The 12,289-nt window shown below is 43.8% G+C and overlaps 1 protein-coding gene across 1 annotated transcript in view; it reads left to right on the top strand.

Annotated features, from left to right (window-relative positions):
* Positions 1-12,289, top strand: part of LOC107107164 (ADAMTS-like protein 3) — a 263,683-nt gene that overhangs the window by 111,086 nt on the left and 140,308 nt on the right. The window contains exons 7-8 of the mRNA XM_015407420.1: positions 4,283-4,421; positions 10,167-10,217. Coding sequence (XP_015262906.1) covers positions 4,283-4,421; positions 10,167-10,217 — 190 coding nt within the window. The remainder of the gene's footprint in view (positions 1-4,282; positions 4,422-10,166; positions 10,218-12,289) is intronic.

Raw genomic sequence — 12,289 nt, 5'->3', positions numbered from 1 at the left:
GACCAAGGCACTGGGAGCACTTCTAGGGCTGGCAGTTCAAGAGAAGACAACCACAACAGGTGTGATTGAATGCAGTTGTATTATATATTGTTCAAATATAGCAGTGCCAGGTCTCACACAGGTCTCCATAGAGCATCGGGAGCAAAATGGGGGTGGAAAATCCTCATCACAGCAGTACCATGACATAACTTCCACTGTGAATCTGGAAATGATGTCACCACATTAGGGTGACATTCTAGGGTTCGGATAAAACTCTATGGTAAAACATTCAGAATTTATCCCTCCTTCCTCATTTCCTTAGGGGTTTGTGTGTGCCAGCACTTAGCTAGCAACACTGTTGAAATACTCCATTAATGGCTGCCAATTTTTAAAGTTCATCATGAGAAGTTTAAATACTTGTTTCTTTGTATGAAATGGTTTGTGATCTTTCCAAACTGAACGATCATATACAAGTATGGTTGACTTTATGTGGGGCCAGTAGAGTTGCTGTTGTTGGTGAGAGTCCAGGATTCAGGTTGATTGAAATGATACTCCCCTAGCCATTGGTTCCACTGCTGAACAGTTAAGGAATGTTGTGGACATTAGGAATATGCATTTGGATATATCCAGTCCAAACATATATCTGAAAATACCATATCAGTAGTTTCCAGATATATTTGGGTGTCTGGATGGTATCTGGAATTTTCCAGGATACTGGGAAATGGGCCTGGAAAATCCCAGAAATATTCAGGATTAACTGTGAATATTGGGAGCCAGTGTTTGAAGCCTCGCGGAACTCCCCTCCCCCCATGTGTCTGTGTCTACCTGGGCTTGGTATCAGGTTGCCATGTTGATTTTGCTTTGATTCTGTCATTTTTAATGGCTTTGGTTGGTCTATCAACATAGTTTTGGGTTTTCTGTTTGTAGTGGTTTCTCGGGTTTGACATTGCCTTTGATTTTCTGTTTGTGCATTGGTGCAGATTCTCTCATTTTATATTTGTTGGGCTTCCACAGTGATATATTTGGTTTAGCTTTGGTGATTCTCTGGTTTGGCATTGGGTTGGAATCTTGGGTTGTACATTTGTTGAGTAAGTTTGCCGCATTGTCCCATGCTTTTGCCAGGAGTTGCTTTGCTTGCTCTTGTGTCTCTGGCTATTCTTTGCCCTGGAGAAAGCATGGAGCTGAATAATATCGGGATCCCAAAAAAGACTCTGAACTAAATACTAAATTGGTATTTGGAACCTTATATCTGGATCCAGAAAATACTATTTTTTTTTCTGAGGTGCACATCCCTAGTCTTGGCATACAAGATTGTGGGGCATATATGAAAGGCTGTGGCAAAAAGTGGAACTGACAGTGCTATCACTGTCAGTCAGTGGTTAAAAGGTATGTACAAATGGTGTATGTATATGGAAGGGGTATGTGAATGTTATGTGCTTTGTAGCAGGTACCTATGGAATTGCACACATGATAGTGTTCATGGAGGAGGGAAAAATAGACATTGTGGGTATTTCTGAAACTTGGTGGGATGAGGAAAATCAGTGGGACACAGTGATTCCCGGTTATATATTATATCGGAAGGATAGGGGGGGAAGGGTTGGAGGTGGGGTAGCTCTGTATGTCAGAGAGGGTATAAAGTCTAGAAAGATTGAGAGGCTAAGTGAATTGGATTCGCTTCTGGAAGTTCTATGGGTTGAAATAGGGGGGCCAAAAGGAAACTTAACACTGGGAGTTTGTTATCGCCCACCAGATCAAAAGATAGAGGAGGATTATAAAATGATGAATGCCTTAAAGATAGCAACTAGACAAAAACACTGTGTAATAATAGGTGATTTTAACTACCCACACATTGATTGGGTCAGTATGTGTTCTAGCCGGGAAAAAGAGATTGAGTTTCTAGACACTCTAAATGACTGTGCTATGGAGCAGATGGTCACGGAACCTACCAGGGGAGAGGCGATCCTTGATTTGGTCCTAAGTAACACTCAAGACCTGGTGAGAGATGTAAAAGTGATTGCACCGCTTGGAAACAGTGATCATAATGTTGTTGAGTTCATCATTTGTACAAATAGAGAATTGGCCAAAAAGACTCACACAACCATTTTTAACTTTAAAAGGGGTAATTTCTCTGATATGAGGGGACACGTGGGGAGGAAACTGAAAGGAAAAGTAGAAAGGGTCAAAACAATTGGGGAAGCTTGGGATCTATTTAAAACTACGATCCTAGAAGCTCAAAAAATATATATTCCGCAGGTTAGGAAAGGCACAAACAGGTATAGGAAAAAGCCTGCATGGTTAACAAACAGAGTAATGGAGGCTGTAAAAAGTAAAAAGAATTCCTTTAAGCAGTGGAAAGCTAGTCACAGTGAGGCTGATAAAACGGAACACAGGCTATGGCAAATAAAATGCAAGTCTGAGGTCAGGCAGGCAAAAAGGGAATATGAGGAGCATATAGCAAAAAACGTAAAAACCAACAATAAAACTTTCTTCAAATACATTAGAAACAGGAAACCAGCCAGGGAGGCAGTGGGGCCCTTGGACGACCAAGGGGTAAAAGGAGTATTGAAGGATGATAGGGAAATGGCTGAGAAGCTAAATGCATTTTTTGCCTCCGTCTTCACTGTGGAAGATGAGAAGTGCTTGCCCACTCCAGAACCACTGATTTCAGGAGGGGTGTTGAAAGACCTGAGTCAGATTGAGGTGACGAGAGAGGAGGTCCTAAAACTGATAGACAACTTAAAAACTGAAAAATCACCAGGCCCAGATGGCATACATCCGAGAGTTCTGAAAGAACTCAAATGTGAACTTGTAGATCTCCTGACAAAGATATGTAATCTTTCCTTAAAATCTGCCTCCATTCCTGAGGATTGGAAGGTAGCTAATGTCACTCCCATCTTTAAAAAGGGTTCCAGAGGAGATCCGGGAAATTACAGGCCAGTCAGTCTGACGTCGATACCGGGTAAATTGGTGGAAACCATTATTAAGGAAAGAATTAGTAGGCACATAGATGAACAAAACCTATTGAGGCAGACTCAGCACGGTTTCTGTAAGGGAAGATCTTGTCTCACTAACCTGTTAGTGTTCTTTGAGGGGGTGAACAAACATGTGGACAAGGGGGATCCAATAGATATTATTTACCTTGACTTCCAGAAAGCTTTTGATAAAGTTCCTCATCAAAGGCTCCTAAGTAAGCTCAAAAATCATGGGATAGAAGGACAAGTCCTTTTATGGATCAAAAACTGGCTAGTTCATAGAAAACAGAGAGTGAGTGTAGGTGGGCAATTTTCTCAGTGGAGGGTGGTAAGCAGTGGGGTACCGCAGGGATCAGTACTTGGTCCACTGCTTTTTAACTTGTTCATTAATGATTTGGAGATGGGAGTAAGCAGTGAAGTGGCTAAATTTGCGGATGATACAAAGTTGTTCAGGGTGGTGAAAACCAGTGAGGATTGTGAGGCACTCCAAGGGGATCTGTCAAGGATGGGCGAGTGGGCGTCAACATGGCAAATGGGGTTCAATGTGGCCAAGTGCAAGGTGATGCACATTGGAGCCAAAAATCCTAAATATAAATACACATTGATGGGGTCTGAACTGGCAGAGACTGAGCAAGAGAGAGATCTTGGAGTTGTAGTGGATAACTCACTGAAAATGTCGAGACAGTGTGTGACTGCAATAAAGAAGGCCAATGCTATGCTGGGGATTATTAGGAAGGGTATTGAAAACAGATCAGCCAATATAATAATGCCCCTATATAAATCAATGGTGAGACCTCATTTGGAATACTGTGTGCAGTTCTGGGCACCACACCTTAAAAAGGATATTATAGCTTTGGAAAAAGAGGACGTCCTTCTTCACCCAAAGAGTGATTAACACTTGGAATTCACTGCCACAGGAAGTGGTGGGTGCTACAAGCATGGATGGCTTCAAAAGGGAATTAGATAAGCATATGGAGCAGAGGTCCATCAGTGGCTATTAGCCACAAGGTATAGCTAGGGGCTCTGGGGCAAGTGATGCTCTGTCTTCTTGGTGCTTGGGGGGGGTCAACAGTGGGAGGGCTTCTAATGTCCTGGCCCCACTGGTGGACCTCCTGATGGCACTGGTATTTCTGGCCACTGTGTGACACAGAGTGTTGGACTGGATGGGCCTTTGGCCTGATCCAACATTGGCATCTCTTATGTTCTTATGTTCTTAATATGGGGGATGCAAGACAAGGTGGAAGAGGATGATGAACACACAAAAACCCTAATGCATTTGTGCGGATCTCTACTTGTTTGTTATAATTTGTGCCTCTCACCCCACCCCCCAGGCTATCAGCTGAACTCTGCTGAGTGCATGGATATCCGTTCAAAGCGTGTCGTGCCAGATCAGTACTGCCATTACTACCCTGAAAATAAGAAACCGAAGCCCAAGCTGAAGGAATGTAACATGGATCCCTGCCCGTCCAGGTGTGCATTACAAGTGTATAAACTGGTGGTCAGCATTTGTTTAGGGCTGCTCAGGAGTCACTAAAGGATTCTCTTTGACATAACTAGCCAGAGGACCTGTATCATGATGGGTGCTGCGTATGTTTCTGTGGGGACCTAAAAGAGGAGAGATGCTGCATATCTCCATGGAATCCCTATCAAGAGGGGCTGGGCCATCCAGAGCTGGAAATGGTTTTAGTGCATGCAGAACTTTACTTTTCCCTATAGCTGTGAACAAGTGGGCACCCTTGAGGAGTCATGAGGTGTGTGTGTGTGGGGAAAATCCCGTCTCCCCCCACTCACACTGTCTGCATCCCCCATGATTCCACTTTGTTCCCTCTCACCCTGCTCCACTTATTTCCTCCTGCTACCTCCTCCTTCTCTTCCTGGCTCTCCTTGCTCTCCCCCCACTCTTTAGTATCTTCCACTCTTATTCCTCACTCCCATTATCTGGGTGGCAACATCTGCTGCTATTTGAGGTTGCTCTAGCATACCAAAGTACCACCTGGATATCCTTTTTGCAGCATCCGTGCTTACCCCCCACATCTGTCTAGTGTGCATTTAGAGTATGGGAAAGACAATCTGTTCAACCACAGGGACCAATATATACAGATCCCACCAGTGTGTGTGAGGTGGGAGGGGTGGGAAGGCTTTCTGCTGAAGAAAAAAAGAGCCTGCTTCACACTACTTGTTGCATTCATGTGTAGGAGGAGGGCTGAGGAAATATGTGCCTAGTTGTAGTTGGCCAGTTCAGCTCATCTAGTTGAGGCCTGTCTGTGTGTGTGTTCGTGGGAATCGGTTTTGGGGTGATTTGATGCTGGCAATGTTGTTGGATCTGGAAGACCCAGTTTCAACTCTCCACTCTGCCACGGAACGTTCCTGGGTGAGCCTGGCCCTCAGCCTAACCTCCCTCACAGAATTCTTGCAAGGATCAGAGACTTCTCTCATAACAACTAACAACATAACATACAAGAAGCGAATTGTTATAAGCAAGAACTCAACAAGTATATTGTGATAATAAAACTAATGGTACTAACATATTTACTAACAGTGAAAAGATCTCCTTCTCTTTGGATCTTAGTCTAGTGTGGGTTGCTTTTCTTTATCCCTAGTTGTAGTCCCTCCCCTATATTTCTTTATAGTTTGTAGTACATGCAAAATAAAAAATATCCCTACGGGGATTAAAAAAAAAAAAGAATTCTTGCAAGGAGAAGATGGGGGAGGCATAACATAAGCTGCTTTGGATCCCTCTTGTGTGGGGGGAAAGGCAGGGCATGAGTGAAGTAAATAATAATAAATAATAAATAAAGTAGTCAGAGGAGACTTGTCTCTCCTGTTCACACTAATAGAAGGATGAAGTTATTTGATTCCTGATGAGCAGGATTGTGATGCATCTTTAGCTGCATGTACAAAGAATATTTGGTGTACGAGATCTTTTTTCCAAAAATAATCCAACTGGCCCGAATGGCATTCCTCTGAATAGATCTTCCCCGAATTACTATCTGCTCCATGAGCCCAAGAGGGTGATGATTTGCTCTACCTGGATTTATCTCTGCTTGCACCTGTAACTCAATACCATTGAAAAAGATCAGCAGGTCGAAATGCATCCAGCAGTTGTGTGGCTTTTTTTGGGCTCCAGTGTCTGCAAGTTAGAAACTGGATCTGGCAGGAGTCAGATTCTGGCAATCTTTATGTACATCATCTTGTCATTTAATTTACTTTTCTTGTGTTGTAGTCACGTTTGTGACATTTAGATACACACACACACACACACACACACATATATATATATACACACACACACACATATATATACATACATATTTACACACACACACACACACACACATACATACATACAAGGACTCCTGGGGGAGGGGGAAATCCCATGTCCTTGCCTGGCCACTGTTCCGCTGCTGTTACTGATCCTTGCTTCCACTCACTCTGGCTCCCTGTCCTTTGCTTTCTTCTTTTAGCCTCCTATTCTAGCCAGACTAGTTTTTTTAAAAATGTGAGATCTTTATGTGAACCTGGGGATTCCTCCATGTGTGCCTAACCTACGCTATGGCTGTGGTTGGCTCCATTAGACAGATGTGCCTGTTTGCACAGAGGACCAGCCTTTGGCTATTAGATATAGGAACATTTCCCTGTAATTTTTTTTACATGCAGGGCTCCTTCTTGCTGGATCAGGGCTATGGTGTTAACTTTTAGAAACTTGAGCTTCAAATCCCATTTGGTATATATGCTTGAACATGTTTTGGCTTTGTCTCTCAATCTGTTTACTCTCTCCCAAACTCTTCATATCTGAAACACGATTATTTCCTCCTCTGAATTAAAACCAGAGACACATTCTTCTCTTGTGGTCAAAAAGATACATAACATTTTTTTCATTCAGCTCTTGGGACAATGGTGGGGCATTTACCTTCCAAACGGGGACACAACCCACTTTCTCGTGTCATAGCATGCTGCTCTCCCATTATGCTTAGTCAGTCAAAGTTGTGCTTTTGGGGCACTGATGAGGAACCTGTGAGTCCTCCAGACCTGTCAATTGCAATGTGGGTTGTGACAAAGAATCCAGGTCCTTCCTGCCTGAGGGCGATGTTAGCTGCCAAAACATTGGCAGAGACCATTTCCATAGTAGTGAAATTCCCCACATTGACATTTTTAAAACTGTGCATTATGTGAAATTTTCCGCAGTAGATTTTTACTCACCAGGCACAAATCCAAAGTTTTCTCCTTCTTACCCCGCATTTTCGGAATCCCCAGTATTAGCGAGTTCCGAAAATGTGGGGTAAGAAGGAGAAAACTTTGGGTTTGTGCCTGGTGAGTAAAAATCTACTGTGGAAAATTTCACATAATGCGCAGTTTTAAAAATGTCAATGCAGGGAATTTCACTACTGCAGAAATGGTTAGAGAGAAGAGGGGACCATAGCTACCTGCAGCTTCCTGATTCCAGGGGGCACCAAATAAAGTATGCTTCCATTTGTATTCCATTTATATGCCATCTCTTCAGAGGCAGTTCACAAAATAAAGCAAGATGCCCTGACCTGGATAGCCCAGGCAAGCCCAATCTCGTCAGATCTCAGAAACTAAGCAGGGCAACCCTGGCAAGTACTTGGAAGGGCAGACTCCAAGGAATACCAGGGTTGTGACACAGATGCAGATAATATCAAAGCCACTTCTCTGAAATGTCCTAGCCCCACTAAAGGTCACCAGAAGTCACCATGACTTCTAGGCTCACAAGCACATGAACATACACACGCACACACAACCCTCCCCAAACCAAAAAACAAAATAAATCAAGACAAATATAATAAAAATAAAATTATTTAAATTAACAAACCAGCCAATGAAACACCGAAGCATAAAAGCATGTTCAGACCCAGAAGCATAAAGCACATAACAATCCAGTAGCAGAAAAACACAGAAGCAGAAAATCTCAGCGTTTGACAGAGCATAAAACATTAGGCATTATGATATAAAATTATGAGCATAAGCACAGGGGCAGCGTTTTTCAAGGCATGCTTCAGCCCTCTCCTGATGATGCCTGGTATCTAATTTGGGCATCACTGACCCACCTGAAGCCCATAGCATCATATTTCCTCCTTTCCATGCAGAAATGAAGCCATTTTTTGTTCCGTTGAGCATTACAGCCTCCAATAAAACAAATGCAGTGCCAAGTAAAGATGCTTGTGGTGCAAAGACCACATGATGCCATAGCCAAGTTCCTAAAGGCCACGGTGTATATTGGGCTGTATTGAGTTGCACAAGGCTGTTCAAGGCGAGCCGGCCGTTGGACCGTCTGGTGCTGTTTCCTGGCTCTGCTCTAAGTATCTTAAAATAACACGGCAGTATCTAGCCCAGAACCTTGCGTTAAAATGCCAGCTGGCAAAGCCGAAGACCTATCCAAGAAGAAAAGGAAATGCTCTCGGTGGATTTCATTTCCTATAACTAAACTGTCCTGTTTCCTCTAATCCTGATTGAATGTAATCGTTGAAAGCGACCCCAAGATGCTCTGAACTTACTGGGGCCTGTTCTGCAGACCCACTCTGGCAAAACTTGAATGCAGATTGTAAAAAGTTCCCAAGTCTTTCAGAAGTAGGATGGGAGCATCATAAAAGAGGGTGAGGGGGACACATAATAGCAGTACTTGCCATTAATGTCAGTACTATAAAAATGAAGGCGCTGAGATGCCAAGGGGTGACTGTTCTCTTTCTTATTGCTCCTCTTTATTAGGTATCATGGCCAGTCCAGGGCTGCAGGGCAGGTATACCTGGAGTCTGTGTTCTGTAGCCATATGAATACATGAAGCTGCCTTATATGGCATCAGACTGTTGGTCTATCAGGCTCAGTATTATTTGCTCTGGTTGGCAGAGGCTCTCCAAGGTCTAGGGCATAAGGAGGTGTTCTCCAATATCCCATATCCCTTAATCCCTTAAACACCTGGGACTTTTTGCATACAGCACAGGTGCTCTACCCGCCGAGCCAACATCAACTCGATTTTGAAGTGTAGCAGGCAAAAGCCATGGTGTCCTGTTAGCCAGGCAAGGAGATATAGTCAGGCTCCTAAATTTTACACTAGGCCCAGCCAATGCAGAGGTTCTGAAGCTTTGATAACAATCAGTCTTTGGTAGCTTCCTAGAGAACATCCCAGACTCTGGCCATGGGATTCTGAAATCAAGTTCCAAAGTATTTTATTGTATTTTATTATTATTTACACTGTAAGCTATCTTGAGTTCCTATAAGATAAAAAGGTTGGGTAATAAATGTTTTAAATAAAAGAATGAATAAAATAAGTCCCTAGCAGTGGGGTGAAGCATTTTCCCAGCCTTTCAAGGCCGCCCCCCCCAACCAATAGGTTATTTCCCACCACCCTCACTGGCTATCCTGCTGGCACTCTTCCCAGCCGATGCTTCAGTTGGAGATCAAGAGACAAAAGAAGCAGCACTTCCAGGATAAATGGCATGATTTGGTCTCCTGAACTATTTTCTTTTAGAAATCGGTGCAGTTGTTAATAGTCATAAAAGTTCTTTGCTGTCATTGGGGCAAACCCCCAGCGCTCCTCATGACCTTTCTCTGACTCTGAAATCTGAGAACTATAATTTTTAGCAATTCAGTAAAACTGTGGAGGTGGGGAGGGGGACACCAAATACTCCTAGAAGATGCCCTGACGATCCTGGCCTTAGCCACCTCCCAGAAGGTTTCACCCCCCCCCTTCCTCCAGGCACAGTTACCCCTTCCTCTGTTTGATCTTGTCAGTAGGGTTGCCAATTCCAGCTTGGGAAATTCCTGAATATTCAGAGGGGTGTCAGGGGTGTGTGTGCAGAGTTTGTGGAGGGCAGGGAGCCTGGCAGGGATGTGGTGCCACAGAGTCCACCCTCTGAAATTGCCATTTTCTCCAGAGAACTGATCTCTGTAGCCCTGACATCAGTTGTAGTTTCAGGAGAACTCCAAGAATTTTCCCGTCTGGAGGTTGGCAACCCTGTGTAGGCTGGGTTGAGAGTGGCTGGCTGGACCCTCATTATCCAGTGAGCTTCATTGGCTGAGTGGAACTTTTGAATGCCCCAGTCCTAGTTAAACACTGTAACCACGCCCTGGCTCTTGTGTTCCATGTGTGTCTTCCATGCATGCACGTGTATGTATTTAAATTCAAATGCACACAACATGTAGGCAAAAGAATACTTGCTATTTTGCCACTAATTTTGTAAATGCTTGTTTTATTCACAGCGATGGATTTAAAGAAATCATGCCTTATGATCACTTCCAGCCCCTTCCTCGGTATGTATGGAATCTACAAGACGGAAGTTGTTGCCTAGATAAGTGTGCCATTGACACCTTAGTGAGGTTCTCTGAGTATGCATCATTGATACTCGCTACACAGCTTCTCCTTTACCCAAGATGAAAGCCAGCGACCATTCACCATAGAAGGCAGCTAAGCTCAGACCTTCAGATAAGGTTACGCCAAAGCCCATGGTGTTTAAATGCCTGATACGGCGTTAATGCATTTGCCTGCTTAAGTGCAGGTAGCCCATTACTAAGTTGTGTATAAGATAGCAGTTGTTAACTGGAATGTTTCAATAAGCTAAATAAAAACTCAGAGAGAAACAGATTACATGAGCTTGAGACTGAATGCTATGAGACCTTTTCACATGCTGATTTCAGCAAGTCAAATTGCAGGAGAAAGATGTTCCAGGAAGGAAAGATGGGGTGGCAGATCTTTTCATCCTCCCATGGGCTGTCGACTGTCCGTGCAGCTTGTCCCTAGTGCTTAAAAATCTTACAAAACTGTTTGATGAAAAATGTGACCGTGGACCAAAAGTAATGGGTATGTGTGTGTGCATGCCAAAGGAAATGGAGGGTTTCTCATTCCACTTCCAGCTAACTGGGGCTGAGGACCTGACCTTTGTTCCTTGGGTGATATGATAGAGGGGACCAGCTCCTTTCTTTGGCTACGCAAGTTTTGCAGGTTCTGGAAACTTCACAAAAACCTGCAAAACTTCTGAACAGGAACGTTAGTGGGGTGAAGATGCATGCCAGGAACACATGAAGTTGTCTTTGCTGTATCAAGGCCATTGATCTATCAAGGCCACTCTGAATGGAAGTGGCTCTCCGAGGTCTTGGGTAGAGGCTTTTCCCAGCACCTGATCCTTTTAACTGGAAATGGCAGGGATTGAATTTGAGACCTTCTTTGTGCAAAACAGATGATTCACCACTGATCTCTGCACCCACCCACGAGCAACGGTTTCTGTTGCAGTTCACTTTTCTGTGGTGCTCTTTAGACATTCACCTGTCTGCACAGGGGCCACTTTTTATCATCAGCTCTCTTGCAGCCTGAAGAACATTCAAAATACACAACCAAATTGGAATTGTCCAGTTGTGTTGGTCTGTTCCATGGAATTGGTTCTGATTCCATGAGATCAGCCCTGCCTGCACTTTTGAGGTGTTTTAAATGTTCTTCCAGTTGTGGTGAGGGCATCTGTATTCAAACATAAACAACTTAAATACCCAACGTTTCTATTATGTTGTATGCTTTGGTTGCTGTAGCAAGAGTTGAGTTCACCGGATAAGGCAGTCTATAAATATTTTAAACAAGTAAGAATTAACTGAGGCTTTTGAGGAATAAATTGCTACAGAACAATAGTCAAGTGACACTTTCATTTGGCCAAATATACATTTAAAAATGTTCAAGGGTGCTCTGAACCTTTTTCACTGAAAAGTATTATTCAAGCTTTAGAGTTTCATAGAACTGTTTTTTAAGCTGGATGTCTCCCCCCCCCCCCCCAGCAAGTAGAGAGAGGGAAGAGAGGGAGAATGAAATGTTGGCCGTGAGAGAAGCCCAGTCTTAAAAGGGAGCAGAGGAAGTATTGTGCAAAAAAACCCAAACAAAAACCAAAAACCTCATCAAAACATGTTGGACCACTTTCCCCCCATAAATGTTATAAAAGGATAACATGTACACAAGGCCTTGGGGTGTGTGGTGGGGTTCAAGTTTTGGCAGTTAAAATGTCCATTCTCCCGTGGTCCAGGGTGGGGCAGTCTCTACTTCTGGAAGAATCTACTCCCTTTGGACAGGCAGGGTCATGAATCTTGTGTGATTCCTGGAAGGGGAGGGCTTCTCACTTAAAACCCATCTTTGGCCCTGCCTCAAGGCAGAAGGACATTGTTGGGTGTTGTCAGCTAGCTGCCATGTTTTGCTTGTTCCCTTCTCTGATCCTGGCTTGCTTGCTGCTCTGGCGCTTGCAGTAAACATTGCTAGGGAGACCGTGAGAGCCAGTTCTGCCAGACGGCGTTATCTGTCTGGCCTTGTGAAGGAGGAAGGGCTTGCGTTCCACCGCTGGTGTGAATCTTTC

The sequence above is a fragment of the Gekko japonicus genome, unplaced genomic scaffold, assembly GCF_001447785.1.
Source record: "Gekko japonicus isolate JY-2015 unplaced genomic scaffold, Gekko_japonicus_V1.1 scaffold322, whole genome shotgun sequence".
NCBI classification, from domain to species: domain Eukaryota; kingdom Metazoa; phylum Chordata; class Lepidosauria; order Squamata; family Gekkonidae; genus Gekko; species Gekko japonicus.
Note: the sequence above shows the minus strand (reverse complement) of the source record. Positions and strands in the feature narration are given on the sequence as shown.